Below are 22,055 nucleotides of genomic sequence, written 5' to 3' on the forward strand. Positions count from 1 at the left end.
CATTTCAACAGTGTCTAGTGAGTATCACTGCTGAATTAGTTCACCCTTTGTCCCCCCATTTCTGTGCCTCCTCCTACCCTCTCCCAAACAGATAACTGATATACAAGACAAAAAGTACAGAAATAAGAAACAATGACAAAGGGGGATAAAAACTGCACAAAAAGTAAAATTAAAAAAACAACACCTCTTGTTTCTCTTTCATGGAGTTTATTTCAATCAATGTCATTTTATGTGATCATAGGCACTTAGCTTTCGAGCCATTATGATCCCTCCTAAGAATTTCCTCCTTTGCTCTCACTGTGTGAATGTTTAGAGTCCTGTTTAATTTATCATGTCCAACTGTAATTTTTTGCTTTTACCATCCCTGTGTTTATTTGTAGGTGTCTAGTCACATCCTAATAACTACAAAAGAGGGAAGCCATGCAACCTATGATTCTTTGGGTCTAGCTTACTTTGCTTAATATTTCTTTAGTAAGTTATGTGTTATTTAGAAGTGATATATAGGCAAGTAATATGTATAGATCTATTAATTATTAGAAGTTTGGTTTTACTATGGTCATAGTACAGGGACTGCATGATGTTAATATTTTTGAAATTTGTTAGACTGTAAAATTAATTTTTATAAAATTTTACATGTATATGTTCTTTTGTTGTTCCATATAACTTACATCAAGTATGTGTTAGTTTTATTGTTCAGGTCCTTTATATATAACATAAATCTTTTTGCACTACTAATTACTGAAAGGTGCTAAATAAAGTCTTTGATTTTGATTATGAATTTAACTTTTTTCTTTGTAGTTTTGGCAACATTTACATTATGGATATATTTATATATTACCTATATATACTTATATATCATATATAAATTAATATATACATTAGTGGCTCTGTTATTAGGTATAATAAACTTTAGACTTACATATTTCTAGTGAGGATATTATTATTATAAAATGATATTTCAAGTAATGTTTGGCTTTAATGTCTACTTTCTATAATATTAATGTTGCTATAGCAAGTCTTCTTTGTTGAGGAATGTTCTGGTTTATGTGACTTAACTTTTTCATTCTTTTACTTTGAACTATTGGGTGCTTTAAATTTTGTTGTACAATGCTTTATTTCTATGAAGCATCTTGTAATTCAGAACGTATTAGATTGTGATATGTTTTACTGAAAAATGTAGCAAATCAACCATGTATATAGTATAAAATCTATGTGTAAAGTGTATACTTGGTGCTCATCTCAGAATTCTAAAGCCAGCCAGTTTTGCTAATTTGCAAGATTCTTTTCTAAGTTTTTAGAGGTTAACTTGTTTCTTTCAAAGCAGTTAATAAAACATTTCTCAAAGAGGTTTTAAAAATCAGCTCTACATTTTAAGAGGTTTTTAAATGATATTTTTTCATATTATTTAAGGTAATAAGACATTGACTTGGAGACTAATCCCAAAATGAATAGAAGATTCAGCAATACTGTAAATTCAAAGCTATTGTCATAGTTCTGACTTTCAATGAGCTCACATGTAAAATAAGAATCCCATTTCTCCCCCAATACTATAGTAGTTAAAATAAGATATCTTGGTACTTGTTTTAAATACACCTCATTTAAAAAATGTTAACTTTTCAACGGACAAAGGCCTCAGATCTAAAATATATGCAGAACTAAAAAAATTAAATTCCTCCAAAACAAAACCTCAAAGAACCAACAGCCCCCTCAACAAGTGGGCTAAAGACTTAAAAAGTGACTTCTCTGATGAGGAAATGAGAATGACAAAGAGACATATGAAAAAGTGCTCTACATCACTGGCCATAAAAGAAATGCAAATCAAAACAACCTTGAGATTCCATCTCACCCCAGTAAGAATGTCCTATATCAAGAAAACTAACAATAACAAATGTTGGAGGGGATGTGGCCAAAAGGGAGCCCTATGTCATTGTTGCAGGGAATGTAAACTTGTTCAGCCACTCTGGAAAGTGGTATGGAGATTCCTTAGAAAGCTAAACATAGAGCTCCCCTATGACCCAGCAGCCCCACTCTGGGCATCTACCCAAAAGATTACAAACAAGAACACACTAAAGCTGCCAGCACAGCAATGTTCATTGCAGCACAATTTGTCATGGCTAAAATAGGAACCAACCCAGATGCCCCTCAGTAGATGAGTGAATCAGGAAAATGTGGTACAATGGAATTGTGGTACAATGGAATTCTATGCCTCTATCAGAAAGAATGGCATTGTCCCATTCATAAGGAAATGGAAGGACTTGGAAAAAATTATGCTAAGTGAAGTGAGCCAGACCCAAAGAAACATGGACTCTATGGTCTCCTCATAGGGAATAATTAGCACAGGTTTAGGCTAATCACAGCAGAGGATCACAAGAGCCCAATAGCTATACCCTTATGAACACATAAGATGATGCTAAGTGAAATGAACTCCATTTTATGGAAACGAGTATTATATCACTGTTGTAATTAGTTTCAACATGCCATGTGAAACCATAGCTTCTTTTGTTGATGATCCTCTTGTATCCCCTTCCTGTGGTTGTCCCTGTGCTATCACTGTATCTCATCTGAGTACCCTGAATACTGTCTATACTGGTATTAGAACTAGGGAAGTGAAAGGGAATATCAAAATTGAGAGACAGAGGATAAAAAGACAAACGACTCCAAAAGCAATACTTACAAAACCATTTGGTGTAAACCAACTGAACAACTCATGGAGGAGAGGGGGAGGGGGAGGGGGAGGGGGAAGGGAGGGAGGAGGTAACAAATAGTACAAGAAATGTACCGATGGCCTTACATGTGAAACTGTAACCCCTCTGTACATCACTTTGACCATAAATAATTATTAAAAAATCATAACTTATTTTAGTAGTCATTCAAAGGTCTTCCAATTTAACAAGTCAGATTATAAGTACAATGCACCTGATCAGTGCTACCCCTTTCATTATTCTCTCCCTTCATTTGTTTTCTATTTCACTCTGAAAGTCATTATTTTGTAAATGGCATATTATTACATTTATGTTCAGTGTAGTTGGTGATAATAGACTTAAGGTTTAAATCTTTCACCGAATTGTGAGCTTTCTAGTTTTGCTTGCTTTTAAGCATCATTTTTGATGATTATATATTTTTATTGATCCTTTTCTTATACATTTTAATACATATCCTTGACTTAGTAATATAGATTATATGAGTGCCATGTATTGTTTTACATTTAGTCTTGTTGGATTTGAATTCTAAGTTGACAGTAATTTTCTGTACTTTGAATATATCATTCTGTTGTCCTCAGGCTCTCATTGTTGCAACTGAGAGTCTGCGTTATCATGTTTCCATTTCTTTGCAAGAAACTGTTGTGTCTAGTTCATTTTAGGCATCTTTCTCTTCTTTCTTTTTCGTAGGTGTTTTTTTTTTTTAAACTATTCTTTAATCTGCAGATTGATATCTTCCCTTATTTTTTGGAAAATTCTCAGCCATTTATTTTCATATTTGTTTCCTGTCCTTTTCTAAGATTCTAAATAAATATATATTGTACCAATCTCTAATGAAATATTCTATGTCTCTTGTTTTCTGTATTTTTACTTTTTTTTTTTAACATGGTCTTATACTGTTTCCTCCACCAAGTTTTGTGCTTGTTTCTTTAGACATAGGGTCTCACTATAGATCCTATGCTGGCCTGGAGCTCTCTATGTAGCTCAGGCTAGCCTTGGACTTGTGATCCCAGTGCCTCAACCTCCAAGCTGCTGAGATTACAGGCATGTGCAACCACACCCCACTTTTACACCGTTTTCTAGCTTTATTATATTGTTTGTTTTCTTTTCAACCTTAAACTATACAGCAAAACTCAATATATTGATTTCTTTCCTTTGGACACTACCTTAAAATTATAGGATATCCATTTTTTTCTTATAATCTTTATATTGGTGTGTGTGTATGTGTGCGCACATGCATGTGCATGTGCACATGCTGCTCCTGGGGCTTGAACTATGGGCCTGCACACACTGTTCAAGGCTAGGGCTACCACTTGGCAGATTTTTTTTCTTTTTTTGATAGTTAATAGGAGATAAGAGTCTTTCAGACTTTCATACCCTGTCTGGTTTTGAACTGCCATCCTCAGATCTCAGCCTACTGGGTAGCTAGGATTAAAGCCATGAGCCACTGGTTCCTGGCACTTTTTTTCTTTTTCCTTTTCTTTTTGTTCCAGTGGTGGTGCTTGAACTTGGGTCCTAGGTGCTATCCCTGAGCTCTTCTGTTCAAGGATATCAGGGGTACCACTTTGAGCCACAGTGCCACTTCGGGATTTCTGATGGAGGATAAGAGTCTCACAGACTTTCCTGACTGGGTTGGCTTTTGTAGGAAGTAGAGTTGACTCCATCTTGATTAGGGAAATTGGTAGCAATTAGGGAATTGGTAGCAATTGTTAAAATGAAGTTAAATATTAGGTCAACCTGACTGCAAAATTCTGTTTCTTTAAATGGCTTGCTGAATTTATTTGTTGCTTCCTCTACCCCCTGCGTCAACCCCCTACATCCCTGCTACGCTTTTACCTTTATAAACCCCTGGTTGAGGACTGTTGGGGATTGCAGTTTCAGCTGTGCTGCGTCCCAGTTCGCTTTTTGTTTATTTGTTTTGTTTTTGTTGCCAGACTTGGGGCATGGATTCAAGGCCTGAGCACTGTCCCTGGCTTCTTTTTGCTCAAGGCTAGCACTCTACCTCTTGAGCCACAGTGCCACTTCCGGCTTTTTTCTTTATATGTGGTGCTGAGGAATCAAACCCAGGGTTTCATGTATACTTTGCCACTAGGCCATATTCCCAGGCCCTCAGTTTGCTTTTTGCTTCCCCAATAAATTTTTGCCTTGAGACGGTCTCTGAATAGTGGACTCTTGGAGGGACGTGGAATCCCCTCCCTCAAACCCCGTAACATTTCTGGCGTGAGCCACCAGCACCCTGCAGCACCTGTCTCTTTCTGTTGCTTTTCATCATTTCCAATTGCTAAACTTTCAAGTTTGATTTTTATCTTTGAGCACAGTAAGTTTGGCTTTGTACACTAAATTTTTATTTTATTGTCAGGCACCCATTTGTATGCTTCTGTTGTCTGGTTTTTTTTTCCTGATGTTTTGTTTTTCTGTTAAATATCTCCTTGTATGGTTGGTTCACTTTGATTGGTGGACATTGTCTTTGAAAAATTATTTGTAGAGATTGAAATTAGAGATGAAATTGTCTCTTGACAAGATATTAATTAGCTTCTTTTATATCTGAAAATTTTTAACTTTCTAAAATTATCTTTACACGGTTTTGAAGTTTTTGTGAGCATTGTAAGAGATTGGAAGCCAGTCTTCAGTTCGTGAAAGGATTGGTTTATATCAGGATAAGAGTCCACCCCAAAGCAACAACTGTCTTTTGGGTTTTGTTGTTTTCTGTCATGGGGCTTGAACTCCCAGCGTAGAGCTCTTTCTACTCAAGGCGTTATAACACTCTACTACTTGAGCCACAGAGCCACTTCTGGTTTTCTGGTGGTTAATTGGGGATAAAAGTCTCACAGACTTTCCTGCCTGGGCTGGCTTTGAACGGCGATCCTCAGATCTCAGCCTCCTGAGTAGCTAGGGTTACTGGCATGAGCTACCCATGCTCAGCTCAACAAGTGTCTTATACTTAGTATATCTTAATATTGAATATTTACTCTAAGTTTTGTGAGTTTGCACTCTGGTATGCAAATGTGGCCCCAAGATGACTCACTATTCCAGGTTCCATCTTTGCCCAATTCCTGTCTTAAAAATTACCTACTGCCTGTTTTCTTCTTGATGCTTTGAATTTCTTTTAGTTGGTTTTGTGATTTATCTTTTTATTTAGCATTTAAGTAGTCATTTGTGGAAGAGTTAGAATTAGTTTGAGTCACTTAATATATTATTTCCAGAAGCAGAAACACTTTTTTTTCTCACAGTTTTGTCATCCTGTTCATTCTGTGTGATTTTAGAGACGCTAGCTTTGCTGTTCTTTTTTTATAGAGCCTCTATAGCTATGTTGTAGAGTGCTACTATGGTATGTCTTGGTTGCTACTACAACTAAGCACTAAAATGTGGCTAATTTGAATTGGAATATGCTAATTTGTGTGTGTATCCAATTTCTAAAACCTACTACAAATAAAATGTGTATGTTTTTTATATTTACTGAATATCCAACTAGTATTTCAGATACATTGCAGAAGAAAATATATTATTAATTTTTTTCTTTTTGTGTTTTTGAAGGAAATACTTTAAAATATGTAATTATATAAAGTATGTAATTTTTTCAGTATGACTTATATTTGTGATTTGCTTTTGTTGTTGTTGGATAGTGTTGTTATAAAGTTATTACTAATATAAGATTTGTGGCCTGGATTTGAATCTTGGTTATATCATTTTCTAGTTGAATATTGGTGGTACCCTTTTTTTTAACTTTCTTTAATTTTCTCTTCTGTAACATGAAGAGAATAATAATAATATTAGTAAGACCCAATTATTTCAAAGCTATATTGTGAAAGGAAAATAAGAGACAAGTAGTAAAGCACTTAGCTAAGTATATAACTTACAGTAAGTGGTAATAAAAATTTAGCTATTTGGTTAATTTTTTGTTATTATAATCAAATTTTACACTTCAGTGGCTATGGCTTTTCTTTCCCTAGAACTTTCCTAATGGACCATATAGTAAGACAGTTCTTTTCTGGATATGATTATTTGAGTGGGGACATAGACTAGACATATAAAAATACACACACACACACACACACACACACACACACACACTCTTTAAAAGAAAAAGAATATGTCATTTGCGCTATCTATATTTGTCCCTAATGCTTCTACAAGTAGAATTGCCTAAAATATGACTATAGACTATATAACAGCTATACAACCAAGAAATCAGACAGCCAGAAAATGGTGGTCTGCTAGAGGTAGTCTTATTCTAGGACTTGAGACTCATATTACCATTTTGCTCATCTAAACTCTATTCTTTATTCTTTATTGTAGTGTCATCAGATTTTAAAATTGCATACATTTTACATTACATAATCATACCTCTGTAATGATGTACTTGGAATCTTTTTTTTTTTTTTGGTTGGTCCTGGGGTTTGAACTCAGGACCTGGACATGGTCCCTGAGCTCTTTTTGCTCAAGGTTAGTGCTCTACCACTAAGAGCCATTTCTAGTTTTCTGGTGGTTAATTGGAGATAAGAGTCTCATGAAGACTTTTCAGAACATTTTTCAGCACTGGCTGGCTTTGAACTGTGATCTGTAGATCTCAGCCTCTTGAGTGGCTAGGATTGCAAGTGTTAGCCACCGACACCCAGCTGGAATCTACATTTATTCTGAGGTTTTTAGCTCTTATTGGAATGGTGAAAGCATGGACATAAAGATGAAGGATTATAGGGAGGGTCATGGTAGAAGAGAGGCAGAAGTGGAATATTTTACAAATTGATAAATATTTTACAATATTGATAAAATTATACAAATTCATAAAATTTCACAAATTTAGCTTGAAAGTAAGTTAAGTTGTTCTTTCTTGAACTGGCCTCCATTTTACTAGAGTAAATTTTGGTTATATTAAGGTACCCTAAAGATAGGCATTATGATTATTAGTAAGAAGATTGCTAGGCTTCTAAGAAAATCTGGGTTTTAACCTCAACTTTGCCACTAGATAAGTAAATCCTGAATGAGTTTTGATTGTTCTTTTAAATTTTCTATTTGTAATAGTATTGAATATAATCTTATAATACCTCATTCAGAGTTGACATTGTAATTTTTTTTGGCGGGGGGCCATGGGGCTTGAACTCTGGGCCTGGGTGCTGTCTCTGAGCTCTTCAGCTCAAGGCTAGCACTCTATCACTTGAGCCACAGTGCAACTTCCGGTTTTCTGATGGTTAATTGGAGATAAGAGCCTCATGGACTTTCTTGTTCATGCTGGTTTTGAACTACAATCCTCAGACCTCAGCCTCCTGAGTAGCTAGGATTAGAGGTGTGAGCCACCAGCACAAGGCTTAAAGTTTTTTAAATTAGTACTTTCTTCCTCTAGTATAGGAAATATATGTGTGTATACACATATATATTCATATATATTTAAATTAGTATTTTCTTCCTCTAGTATTAGGAAATACATATATATATATACACACATATGCATATACATACACGCACATATATGACTGCGCTACTTATTTTGAAAGCACATTAGGGGAAAATAATCTAACATTTTATAGAAATAGTAATCTGTATCTTTTTTTTTGTTTGTTTGTTTGTTTTGCCAGTCCTGGGCCTTGGACTGAGGGCCTGAGCACTGTCCCTGGCTTCTTTTTGCTCAAGGCTAGCACTCTGCCACTTGAGCCACAGCACCACTTCTGGCCATTTTTTATATATGTGGTGCTGAGGAATCGAACCCAGGACTTCATGTATGTGAGGCAAGCACTCTTGCCACTAGGCCATATTCCCAGCCCAGAAATCTGTCTCTTTTAAAGCTTCATATTTAGATCACATTTGAAAAATTAATTCTATTTAGTCTTCAAAGACTAGCTGGGGGATTTTGTCTGTTTTTCAAATATACAATCACTAAAACAGATGGAAAGTTCATCTATTTGTTTTATTAAGACAGCACAGCCTTAAATCTAATGAAGTATGTTAACCCTATTTAAAAACAGAGTAGACATACATGCAGGCACAGATACACATGTATGCTAAAATTCCAAATGAACTACTAGCAAATGGAAACTAGTAGTGTATTAGAAATTATATATATTATTTTTTCATTTTTATTATTTTTTGTAATTTTATTGTACAGAAGAGTTACAGTTGCATACATAGGTAATGAAGACATTTCTTTTTTTTGGCCAATCCTGGGGCTTGGACTCAGGGCCTGAGCATTGTCCCTGGCTTCTTCTTGCTCAAGGCTAGCACTCTGCCACTTGAGCCACAGCGCCACTTCTGGCCATTTTCTGTATATGTGGTGCTGGGGAATCGAACCCAGGGCCTCATGTATACGAGGCAAGCACTCTTGCCACTAGGCCATATCCCCAGCCCCATGAGTACATTTCTTGTAGAACAAAAACAAAGAGATTCTATATATTCTTAGGTTTATTTCAGGGTTTATTTCAGGAATATGAAAATGACTATTCCATAAAATCTCTTCATAATTCATTATATCAACACATTAGAGGAAAATTTGTGATTAAGCCAATAGATATTTTTATTAAAGGAGAGAAGCATCCTTTGAAAAAAATTCAGCAACTTCATTCTTAGGAAAGTACAGAGTGACAGAACAATGAAATAACATGTAGTATTGGCAGGATATAAAGAAATGGGAACTCATAGTTTAGTGATGATATAAATTGTCACAGTTTTTTCATTGGGGAGGGAACTGATAATTATTTTATATATGTGTATATATGTAATATATATTATACAAGTATATCTATTATGAGGGCACATACCTGTAATCCCAGCACTTGGGGGACAGAGGCAAGAGTTTGAGGCTAGTTTTGCCTACATAGTAACTCGACTTCTGTGAAGTTAAGGGGGAGAAGGAAAGAAGGAAGGGAGGGAGGAAAGAGAAAAAGAATGAACCGAAGGGAGGAGGAGGAGGAGGAGGAAGGGGTGGTGGGAGTGGTGGTGGTGGTGGTGGTGGTGGCAATGGCGATTATCCTTTGAGAAGTCCTACTTTTGGGAATTATTCTCACTAGAAGCATTGTATTATATATGCGACAGAGCTAATAATACATTTTCATAGTGTATTAGGATGTGTTTACAAGGCTGCTTGTTTCATAGGTCGTAATAACTAAAAACTGAAAATGACATTAATGCTTCTTGATCACTAGAGGACAGCCAATAAATGATCAAACATATGGAATATGGTGTAACTATTGAGAAGGAAAGAGGTCCATGTTGATAGTATTAAATTGGGTGTAGGATGACGAATTATAGATTATTGTGTATTTTGTTAGCCATTTTAAATGAAAAGTAGCAAAGCCTGTATGTGTGTTAAATGTGTGAGCCAGGAGAAGTGTATAGGCAAAGAGAAAGTCTGAAATTGGTCAAGTAAGAAAATCATTTTTCCTGTGTTTATTCGTTGTCAGATTTATTGTAAGAATATTTCTCTTTTTTGTAATCATTACATTTAACATAGGAAAAATTGCTACATAAATTAAAAGTTTGAGGATATGGAGTCTATAGATGCTAGGTTTGATCAGTCAGAGAAATAGAGTATAATGGGGAAAAAAATGGTACTTTACTGTAAACGATAATCGGTAAGCATTTCCATTCACATCATAACAAAAGACTTCTGAAAAGAAATGTTTTATACTAAAAGATAACACTTTTGTTGTTCTTGTTTTCTATTATAGCAACTTCGCTCCAATATCCGAGAAATGGAGAAGCTTTGTTTGAAAGTCCGAAAGGATGACCTGGTGCTTTTGAAAAGAATGATAGACCCTGTTAAAGAAGAAGCATCAGCAGCAACAGCAGAATTTCTCCAGCTCCACTTGGAATCTGTTGAAGAACTTAAGAAACAGTTTAATGATGAAGCAACTCTAGTACAGCCTTCGTTAACCAGATCCCTGACCGTTGGTGGTAGTGTATTATCCTAATTCTTACTAGTGATCACAGAATACAGTTAGTTAAAGCTCACATCCTCAGGTAGAGATTGCACATTATCTGTAGATCTCGGGATCACCTGCTAGTCCAATATGCCAAATCCTTACACCCCCGAGAGGGCAGGAAATATGTGCCCTAGACATTTGGCACAGTGCATTTTCTTAATGGAGTTGAACTTCAGGAACTCAAGTACCTATTTTCCCATGTATCAAAAAGAAAACATTTTAAAGATTCTCTAAAGATAATGCCATACTTGTGTTTAACGAACACCGTATTACCATCTGGTATAATGGTCACCTATTTAAGCGTGCCTTTTTTCCTCAGCAGAGGAAGTTAGATCTGTCTCCCAGGTCAGTTCTGAATTTGACTGACAGCATAAAAAAAATCTGCAGTGGGTCAACCTTTGTGAGATGATACTCTGAGAAACAGCCTTATGAAACGTGTCATTATCTTGTTTTCGAAGAATATAATTCATGTTTGATCGTCTTATAGTAAACTTTCATTCAGGAAAATTCTTGTTAATACATAATAAGATGTCAAAATATGTCAAAATAGCTGGTTATTTTTTTATCTTATGGGTAGTGAGTGGAAGAACTGGTGAGGTTACCCTATTCAGGATGCCTACTGGGGCTGGGAGTATGGCCTAGTGGCAAGAGTGCTTGCCTCGTATACATGAGGCCCTGGGTTCGATTCCTCAGCACCACATATAGAGAAAATGGCCAGAGGTGGTGCTGTGGCTCAAGTGGCAGAATGCTAGCCTTGAGCAAAAAAGAAGCCAGGGACAGTGCTCAGGCCCTGAGTTCACAGCCTAGGACTGGCAAAAAAAAAAAAAAAAAAAAAAAAGATGCCTACTAAAAAGCTTAAAGTCAAAATTTTTAACTACAGAAAATTAAATTTCAAAGTTCTGTGGCTTTACTTTATAGCTGTTTCCCTTATTTCCTTTTTTGTTTTATTGTTTATCTTTTAATTTATCCTAGATTGTTTTGTCATGTATGTCTTGTGATACCTTTAACCTGTGGAAAAAGGTGTTGGAAATAAATCATAATTAGAATAGAATGTTAGTGATGGTATACCTGTCCAGTTTTTCTTTTTCATTTCCCAGGACCCTCCTGTACCACACGCTGTCTCCAAATCTAGGTTATTTTTAATCTTATATGCTCAGTACTAATGATTCATTACAAGGAAATGAAGTATATTGGAAGAAACTCCAGCCTTCAGAGTTTTTAGGTAGCTTTACTTCCTGTGTATCCTTTATATGTAGCACAGAACTTTGCATGTAGTGAGCCATTCATAAATATTTTATCAGTATAAATAAATAACTTTTCAAAGACAGTTTTACAATACAAGTTTTACAGATACCCAGTGCCCAAAATGTTTGGGGGAGGAGATGTTAGTGCTCAACTCTCAGTTGCAGACTATTGGGGAGTCTGGTTTTCGATAGTGTATGGTTACTGCTATCACTGTTCATTCATGCGTAGTTAAGCCTACTATATTAGGAGGAAGACTGTTCTTATCTGTTAATTCAAAGAGATGCTTTATGAATATATGGAGAAACTGGACTTAAAGTTCCACGTGTCAGGCATTGTGACAGTTGTGATGGCAGTGCCAACAGGGAGATTGGCTTCATTTTCTGGAAAGAGTAGCGGGCATCTTTTGCTATTGAGCTTCAAACTGCCCATCACCAGTAAGTTCCTATGAAGCATTTTGTTATAGTAATATTGCAACAGTGTTAATTTGGGTATTATTATTGTACCATTATTTGTGCTTCTGACAATAGAACTGTGCTCAACAAACTTGTTTACATGGCATCAGAGGAACTGACAATGATTAGAAGAAGGGGCACTTTACCCAGTTCACTGGCAGTTAACTTCTCCCTAAGATGCAGATGGATATATAAACTAAAGTTCAGGTAATTTGAAGAAGCATGTTTATAGAGGAAATGGAAAAGATTAGGACAGAGACAGAGAATGAGGGGGAAGAAGTGCTAGGTGAAATTCATTTTCAACTCTGTCAGTGCTCCTACTTCTCAATTTATGGTTATACCAAGTAGATTAAACACCTAAAATTATTTGCTACTGGGGAAAAAGCCCCACAAAATCAAATCTCTGAAACTAGTGCTGATTTAATTAAGACAGTCATTTTTTTTTCTAAAACCAGATACCTAGATTATACCTAAAGCAGAATATAGAATTTCAAATTCTGAATATTCTGTTTATAAGGTTGCACTTTGACTATGAATCCATTAGTAACGTAAAGAATTTAGAATGAGGGCTAGGAATATGGCCTAGTGGCAAGAGTGCTTGACTCGTATACATGAAGCCCTGGGTTCGATTCCTGAGCACCACGTATATAGAAAACGGCCAGAAGTGGCGCTGTGGCTCAAGTGGCAGAGTGCTAGTCTTGAGCAAAAAGAAGCCAGGGACAGTGCTCAGACCCTGAGTCCAAGGCCCAGCACTGCCAAAAAAAAAAAGAAAAAAAGAATTTAGAATGACTATCTCACCAAGAGCTGAGTATTTCACCAATTGTGAGTTTCTACTAGATTCCTTAAATAGTGCCAGATACATCACTAACAAATATCTTAAAAGATGGCAAAGGAGAATAATAACAAGAGAATATAAGTAACTGATTTGCACAAAGCTTTAAAAGTGGGGTAGGAATTTGCTCCATAGAGTCTTCTTGCTAGACTCTGTTCTCATGTTTTTACCCCGTGCTCTCTCATTTTTCTTATTTTTGCTTTAGACACTCATGGTAAGACAGCCTATACAAAAAATTGTATTATGTGCATAGAAGTTAAGTTCCTTAAAATGCTTTTTCCTTTACAAATCAGCTTCTAAATAAATTGATTGGAAACATCAGCAGAGATCCAGGAGCAATGTCACTAGTTTTCTGTGTGGGAGATCAAATACAAAAATAGTTTTTCATTTACAGATAGAAATAACAAGTAGAATAGGACATTCTCTGATGAATGAAAGAAGCTTATTAAGTTTAGGGGGAAGCTGTGATGATTTTGTTGTTTCTTTTGTCCAGGTTCTGAGAGTTCCAAAGCAAAGCTATTCTGCCAATCTTGCTTGATCTGAGGAACTCCCTCTCATCTCACTTGTGTGGCCTCACTTCATTTTTAGTATATTGCTTCCCACCAGGAGAAATGATGAGCCCACAAATATGATTTGTATTTAGAAAGGTGATTCAAGTCATACCGAGGGAATCAGTGCCTCTCTCCATCTTGTCTTTATTCCCAATCCAGGACACACCTCAGCAGCACAGTAGGGATGGAATCTTACTACATTTTAAACAAATATTCAAAAAGAATCCCATTTTAAAACTGCTGGGAACTTTAGACTGCATATTGAATTTTATGAAATATTTGATTTTTATCTCAGGTATAGACATATACTGAACACTTTTATGAAATATATAGATTGTTTTGTATTGTACTTTCCATTGGTTTTAATTTCCTAAATTTTTTTCCTTACACTTTAGCTATGACTTAGAAGTCATTGTATTTTGACAGATAAGTTTATATAGATGATCAGTTAATTAATTTCACTGTTTATAAGCCACAGACCTTGAAAACCTTTGAAGTATGGATTTGAATTATTACAGATTTGTCATGAAACATTGCCTAATATAGTGAAGGTTAGTGGAAATTTTAGGTGTATTTATGTATTTCTGGATATAGCTCAGAATTCTTGGTAATTCTTGGTGGAAATACTGTTCATGATGGATTGCAGAAAGTGAAGAATAGAGTATTTGGTTATAAAGAAAAGAGATGGAAAAGTCTTACATCCATGTTATTTCGTTTATTTCTTCAATTAAAGTGAGTCAACCATTGATTTTATTCATTCATTCACATGCTTTGGTACTGGAGCTTGAACTGAAGGTCTTTTGCTCTCTTTTGGATTTTTTTACTTATGGCTGGTGCTTTACCACTTGAGCCATGCCTCTAATTCCAGCTATTAATTTTATAGCCATTGATGTTTTAAAATGACTTTTAGCGTTAGAGGAATAGTGGTGAATCACACAACAGACACACACCCCTTATACATGCCTATGGATTTAACCGTCTGAGAGTATTATGTAATATGAAACAATTGCAATTTTTGCTTCTTTGAACAGTTGGAAGTTCTTCAGCATTCTTTCCTGTCATTCTAAACTGTCTCCATGTTTTGCTTCAGCTTCATCCATAGAAGTTTCTGAGAGTTCAGAGTCAAAGGATGATCACTGTGATATAAACTGAAGTCAATGACTAAGGAAGTTGTAGAAATTAAAAGGTTACTTTCTTAACTGATAGTAATGCCTTGACTTGATTTGTGATGTTCAGAAGTTTTGCACTGAAGCATGGTCTCTGTGGAAGAGAATAGAGTTCTTTGTTTTCAGTCTCTATTTGAACTAAGATACATACGCACTTTGGTTTCCAGTGTAACGGAAATGACTTCAACTCTTCCTTCAACTCTTCCTATTTCTTATCAAGGGAAATTGTTCATGCTTACTTAAAATGTCAAACATTTCCCATCTTATTTTTTAGATAAAGAATTTATGTACAATAATCTTTCCTTATTTTGTTGTAAATCATGATGTATGTCATTTGAATATTCTTTACTAGATAAATTATGACTTTAAAAATTGTTAGACTGGGCAGAATATAAAGTTCTGCTTTGCATTTGATCTAATAATGCAGTTATTATTTAACTATCATTATAGGAATAATAATTGGAAGGAAGGTCATAAAATTCATTTGTTGAGGTGAAAATGAAAGTGTCTTTATGGTGATGCTTAAAGTATGTAGTAAGTGGCTATTTTAACAGAAGACCATCAATTGCAATAAATCTACAGAGTATGTTTAGGCACCTGACCATGCCTTTCTTAAACAGTTCAAATAAGTTTTTCTTTGAGAGTAGAGTACTCATCACCATTGAAGGTAAAGTGATTGTGTAGTTTTATAAAAATACCATTTGATTTTAGAGTTTTATAATGACCAACTCTTAGGAACAGACCAGATCATGTGTCATTTTACAACCTGATTATCACATTTTTAGCAAGTGTTTATTGTCCTCACATCTCAGCCTCCTGAGTAGCTAGGATTACCAGTTCCATAATGATCTTGAGAAAGACACCTACTCCCTGGCTTTTTCTCACCCTCTGTTCTTCCTCTCCTGTCCCCTTTCCTTCACTCTTTCTTTTAGGCTAGTATTGTATCATTTGATTCAGGCCCCCTAGCTCTTTTGCATTTTCTGATAGGTTCTCATGCATTTTGCCCTGGCCAAGCTGAGGGTAGATATCCTACCTACTTCAGCTTCGCCAGTAGCTGTGCTGGGGTAAAGCCTAGAGCCGCGTGCATGCTAGGCAAGGTTCTATGACAGAATTACTGCTTGCAGCCTCACTGCTACTTTTGACATCTATTGTATCTGAAACGTTTTACTAAACCAACCATATAAAGCTGAGTCTTTAGTAGTGGGATGCCTTAAGGACCAGTTAGCAGTGTGAAGGTTTATTGGGAATGGAGCACTGGCCAAACAGTGTAGTTTCCCTTTGCTGGTTCTTCCCCATCTAGCCCCAGCTATTCAGGTTAGATGGATAGTATTTGTAGCTAGCTTTTAGGTGACTTTGTAGATAGAGACAAAAATATGTATTAACTAACCTGGGAATCCAGCTGCTCAAGGATAAGTAATTCTACTTTTATAGAATAATCAATTTACTTTTAGCCGGCGTTTAATTGCCAAGCATTTTTCATGGCAGCTGGTTTATGGAATCGATTCTTGCAAGCTCCTTTCTGAAGAGCAAACAATAAACACAGTTCTATGTTCATACAGGAACGTTTCACAATTCTGAAGCTGAAGAGAGTTCTCAGAGTTTGACTCAGATATATGCTTTGCCTGAAATCCCTCCAGATCAAAATGCTGCAGAATCATGGGAAAACTTGGAAGCAGTACGTTACAAATTATTTTATTACTATTATTATTACTATTATTTAGTAAAGGTAAAACATAAAACTATTTCCCTCTTTCTCTCTTTAAGGACTTAATTGAACTTAGCCAACTGGTCACTGACTTCTCTCTTCTAGTGAATGTAAGTATTTAACTGTCTGGGGTTCAGAACAGTTAAGTTAGTAAAATGAGAAACTTTAATCAATTCCTATGTTTAGATTAGAATATTAATAAAGTTATAGTTTTAAGACTCATATTGAACCATAGATAAAAACCTTCACTTACCACATTCCCTATCAATGCAGTATTTAACACTGGCATTGGTGTTCTGACAGGGGTGGATAGAGAAATAAGCGGCCTGCAATCTGCTTGTAGGGACTCTACAGTGGGAGGAGGTTAGCTTGGATGTTTGAAACTGAGTTTTCAAGTATGAGAGCTATATACAAGTAAAAGTATGAAGTATCATTGACTGCGGGAAGAAACATTTCATTCCAAAGGATAGAAACATGATTTATGAGGTGGAAGCACTAAGAACAACTTCACAAAAGTAGGTAGTTTTTTTCAAAAGGTTTGAAAAATGAATGTTCACAGGGAGGGATGGGAGAGCATTTCAGAACAGTTATACAAAGACATTCATAGGGAAGTGGGTGGCTTGGCCATGGATGGTTAAATATTGCTGATAACCAAAGCATGGGCCAGCAAGCAGGGTGAGGGCCACACTCTGATCATACTGAAGGCCACACTTTAAAGAGCTTTAAAGAGCCATATAGACTTTTGAGTGCATTAGAGCCTGTGCTTTAGGAAGACCACTGTTAGCAGTATGAATAATGGTAGAGAAGAGGTCATGAAGGGAAAACGAATTAAGAATTGGTTTTAAGAGTTGAATCTGGGGCTGGGAATATGGCCTAATGGTGAAGTGCTCACCTCATATACATGAAGCCCTGGGTTTGATTCCTCAGCACCACATATATAGAAAAAGCCAGAAATGGCGCTGTGGCTCAAGAGGTAGAATGCTAGCCTTGAGCAAAAAGAAGCCAGGGACAGTGCTCAGGCCCTGAGTCCACACCCCAGGACTGGCAACAACAACAACAACAACAACAACAAACACAAATAAACAGAAATCCTTAAAAAAAAAAAAAGAGTTGAATCTGGAGCCATGACACCACCAGTATAAAGGAAATGGTTAAATCAGGCACAGTGGCTTATATCTGTACTCCTAGCTACGAGGCAGGGAGGAGAATGGTGGTTCAAGGTCAGCTCAGACAAAAAGTTAGAGAGACTTCCATCTTAACCAGTAGAAACTTAGAGGCATAGTGGTACGTACTTGACATCTAGGATGTGGGGAGTGTTCATAGGAGGACTGTGATCCAGGTTAGCTTGGGCAAAAAGCAAGAACTTAGGTGAAAAATAATGAAAGAAAAAGCTCTAGGGTTGCTAAGCAAGTGGCAGAGCACCTACCTAGCGTGCACAGGGCTTATGTTCAATCTTAGTACTGCTAAAGAATAAAAAGATAAAACACAAATGGGTAGTTTTTCTGGGATAGATTTCATAGAATTTGGAGAAAGATGGAGTCAAGGTAAGGCACATGGGGCTGGGGATATGGCCTAGTGGCTTGCCTCACATACATGAAGCCTTGGGTTCAATTCCCCAGTACCACATATATAGAAAACAGCCAGAAGTGGTGCTGTGGCTCAAGTGGCAGAGTGCTAGGCTTGAGCAAAAAAAACCCAGGGACAGTGCTCAGGCCCTGAGTCCAAGCCCGAGGCTTGGCAAAAAAAATAAATAAATAAGGAACATTACAACTATATTCTGCATAATTAGGCTTGACCAATTCTGTTGGCATACGTTAGGGAGCATAGAGAATTTGGGTGGGAAAGATAGAATCGATTTTTTTTTATCATTTTTCTAAATGTTCTTATTTTCGCTTTCTATGGTTATGGGAAGGTAGAAGGTATGAGTGTATCTGTGTGCACAGGTACAGCCTGATTCTGCTCATGCTTCTGTCTAGATTTAGTTCTTTGTTCTTCATCAGACCCTGATTTTAAGTTTGACTTCTCTGTGGTATAATTCCCCTGAGATCTGACACTTAAGTGAGAAGTTGCTAGATCATACCATTTCAGAACTGAAATGGGAAAAGACCTATGAGGCCAACTGACTAATCTAACCCGCTCCTCTTTGCTCCACCTTGTCAAGTACTTGTCGTTTAGCTTCTTTCTGCAGCTGCCCCGCAGGGATGTTTGATACTTAATGATACCACTTGGAGTTGTAGGTCTTAGAAGGTCCTCCTTATGTAGTCTGCTCTAGGATAACTTCTCAGTATTGTGGCCCTGACTGAACAAGTTTTTTGTTTGTTTTTACTCCATGTAAGAGGTTCTCAAGATTTTAAGAACCTTCCTTTCCCTCCCCCACCTTAAGAACCCTTGATTTTCTTATGTTGTTTTCTATGAGATCATTCCTTGACTCTCCTATACTAGCCCCTTATTTGGATTATGTTCTAGTTTGTGGATATTTTCTTGAAATGTAATGACTAAAATTGGTTGCAGTAAATTGTTTGTTTCTGATGTGTCCAGATCAAAAGAAAAAATATTAGAAATCTTTGAATTAGGTATTTATAGAATCCAATGGTATATTTACATATAGCAAGAAATGGTAGGGGCTGGGGATATGGCCTAGTGGCAAAAGCACTTGCCTCATATACATGAGGCCCTGGGTTCGATTCCCCAGCACCACATATACAGAAAATGGCCAGAGGTGGCGCTGTGGCTCAAGTGGCAGAGTGCTAGCCTTGAGCAAAAAGAAGCCAGGGACAGTGCTCAGGCCCTGAGTCCAAGCCCCAGGACTGGCCAAAAGAAATGGTACAAGAATCCCCAAAATATTTGCTGTTTTAAAATAACATTAGTTCAGTCATTGTAACTAATGATCTCTGAGTCTAATGCAGTTTGTAAAATGGATACAGAGCTACACTTATATTCATGTATACAAATATGAACAAATTTGCCAAAAGCCATTAATATGTACACTAAAAATACATCTTAATATACATAAATTATTCCTCAGTGAAGTTGATTTAAAGCAAAGTGAATATGTACAAAGTTCTTCTCAAGACAATAAATATATTTCCCATCTAGTGGCATGAACCTATGAGAGGAAAGTTAAAGTTTATAGAATGGACAGTTGCAGGTTAGAAGAGGTGACATAAGCAGCCTCTAACCCCAGTCTAAGGAGGATTCAGAAGGCTCTGGCTAGTGCCACAACTCTATACAAATGTCCTATTTATTATAATCTGTGCAAGAATATAAGGCAGAATTCTACTTGGCAGAAGTTCAAAGGAGAATCTGATTATTATTCCCAGGGTGACTGAGTTCTCATGACCACATGGCTAAGGACTCACAGAAGCTCCATTTAGGTACAGAATGACCTGGAACATAACTAGAGTGACCACATCCTCTTGTCGTCACATGGACAGGACACTATCCAGGCAAGTGAACTGTGAACTTCAGGAGCACTCGCATGTACATGGCGCCATGCTGAGCCCTATGAGGACCAGAGAATAGTGTCAGAAGAACCCACAGGATAGTGCTGGTGGCTGCACGTCAGCACAGATGTACTTAATTCCAGTAAATCATGTGTTTGCAAGTGGTTAAAATAGTAAATCTGTATGCATTTTACCATGATGAAATGGATTTATAAAGCCACTGAGAGAACATTGATGGCACAATAACAGTTAACAAATTAGCACCTACAGGCAGCTCGCTCCCCTTGCCAGTAGCCTTATCTTGCTTGCACAGGTGTTCTTTCTTTGCAGCCTTCTCTGTTTCTGTTTGGGGCCCTTGACAGCAGGTCACCCTTGCTGATGACCACCTGTGACGTCTACCTCTTGCTTCCTTCCCTGTGGGTCTTGGAAACAAATTGTGCTCTGGATCCATAAAAACTGGATTAGACTGCCACTGACTGCTTCTGGGACCTTCAGGATGTTCTTTGACAGCAGTGAGTGCTGAGAAACTGAGAGAGACTACATGAGCAGACGAGTGTTACTCCCTCCTCTTTCCTTCACCATCTCCAACTGCTATTTCTCCAAGGAAGAGCATTATTATTGATGGAGTCATGATGGAGAAGTAATTGATAGATTTGGAAATGAATTTGTGGAATCTTTTACCAGTATTTTATAGAGAGCATCCTGGGTCTACAAGTGAACAAAAGTATTCAAGGAAAAAGTATTAGTTTAAAAAAAAGGTATCTGTTACCTTTTTAATAAGTATTAACTGAGTAAATCACATTTTCTTCAGAATCTGAAGTTCTCTTGAGGTTCCCATCAAGAGACCATTATTTTCAGGCCAATATGGGTACCTAAATCAATTTCCCTTAAAAATAAATCCATAGATGTATTTTTAGAGTCTTGAGAATAATTTTTCTTTAAAAAGAGATCTCTTTGTTATTCTAGTTGGAGACACTACAGTGTTCCTCACAGCTTAGCCCATTGCTAAAGAGATGCTGAGAACATTTATCCATGCCAAAGAATAAAATGCCAGGCAGGGGGCTAGAGGACTATCAGATGGGGGACCTGGGAAGATAAGGCGAACATAAATCAGAAGCAAAAGAGGCAGAGGGGAGGAGGCCCCGAGCCCCACTGTTGCTAGGAACCTGACTTCATAGACTGTAGTGTTCAGCATGTATGGTTGGGCCAGCATAGAAGGCCAAAAATGCAGTGAACAAGTGGTGACTGTAATGGGGCCAGGGGGAGGGGGGGGGCAAGAGTCCACCACTCAGAGACAGTCTCAAGTAAAAAGATGATAAAAGGATGGATTTATTGGGGAAGTAAAAAGCGAACTGATTGGCCAGGGTGGCAGCCCAGACTGGGAAGCTGAAACTGCAAAAAGCAGGCTGAGACAGCGCAGACTCGGGAGCTGGGACCGCTCGGCCAGGGCTACGCTCAGGTCGCATTATAAAGGCAAATACCACATGGTCAAGCCTGCCACACACAGGTGGCCAATGAGGTTACAACACTCACAGAGCATGCCAGGTCACACGCAGGTGGCCAATGGAGTTACAATCTGCCTCATAGCAAATGTTTGAACCAACCTATCATTTTGGTTAGACTTGGCTCACTGGTTTGGTGGGGCTCACATGATGCAGGCTGATGCGCCTACTCATGGGAGGGCACAGGTTTAACCTTGAGCATTCCACTACTCCAGTGGTCTAGCAGTTTACACAATCTTATCACAGTGAAGGGGAACTTCCCTGGATTCCGAGCAGACAGGGCACACTCCCAACCCTGAGGCTCAGGGGCGGGGGAGATCTTAGTGAAGATAGGGTCAGTTTCTGCTCTCTCTAACTAATCTGAGATGGAGTCAGTCTGACACCTCTCAACAGCCAATGATAGCGCTGGCCAGATCTGACCTCCATATTACAGTGACGAGGTTCAACTCTGGAGTCTAGTTTGACATTCTGCTGATAGTGATTGACATCTCTGATGCCAGTTTAATGCCTCCTTACTGTGGGTGTCACCAAGTCCTTAGCATCTTTGCTT

General features: G+C 37.3%; 1 protein-coding gene across 1 annotated transcript in view; it reads left to right on the forward strand.

The window, feature by feature from the left end:
• The window catches only part of Stx17 (syntaxin 17), a 53,651-nt gene that overhangs the window by 26,683 nt on the left and 4,913 nt on the right, over positions 1-22,055 (forward strand). The window contains exons 4-6 of the mRNA XM_048338072.1: positions 10,355-10,580; positions 16,415-16,530; positions 16,620-16,670. Of these exons, the coding sequence (XP_048194029.1) occupies positions 10,355-10,580; positions 16,415-16,530; positions 16,620-16,670 (393 nt within the window). The remainder of the gene's footprint in view (positions 1-10,354; positions 10,581-16,414; positions 16,531-16,619; positions 16,671-22,055) is intronic.

This window comes from Perognathus longimembris, chromosome 1, assembly GCF_023159225.1.
Source record: "Perognathus longimembris pacificus isolate PPM17 chromosome 1, ASM2315922v1, whole genome shotgun sequence".
NCBI lineage: Eukaryota > Metazoa > Chordata > Mammalia > Rodentia > Heteromyidae > Perognathus > Perognathus longimembris.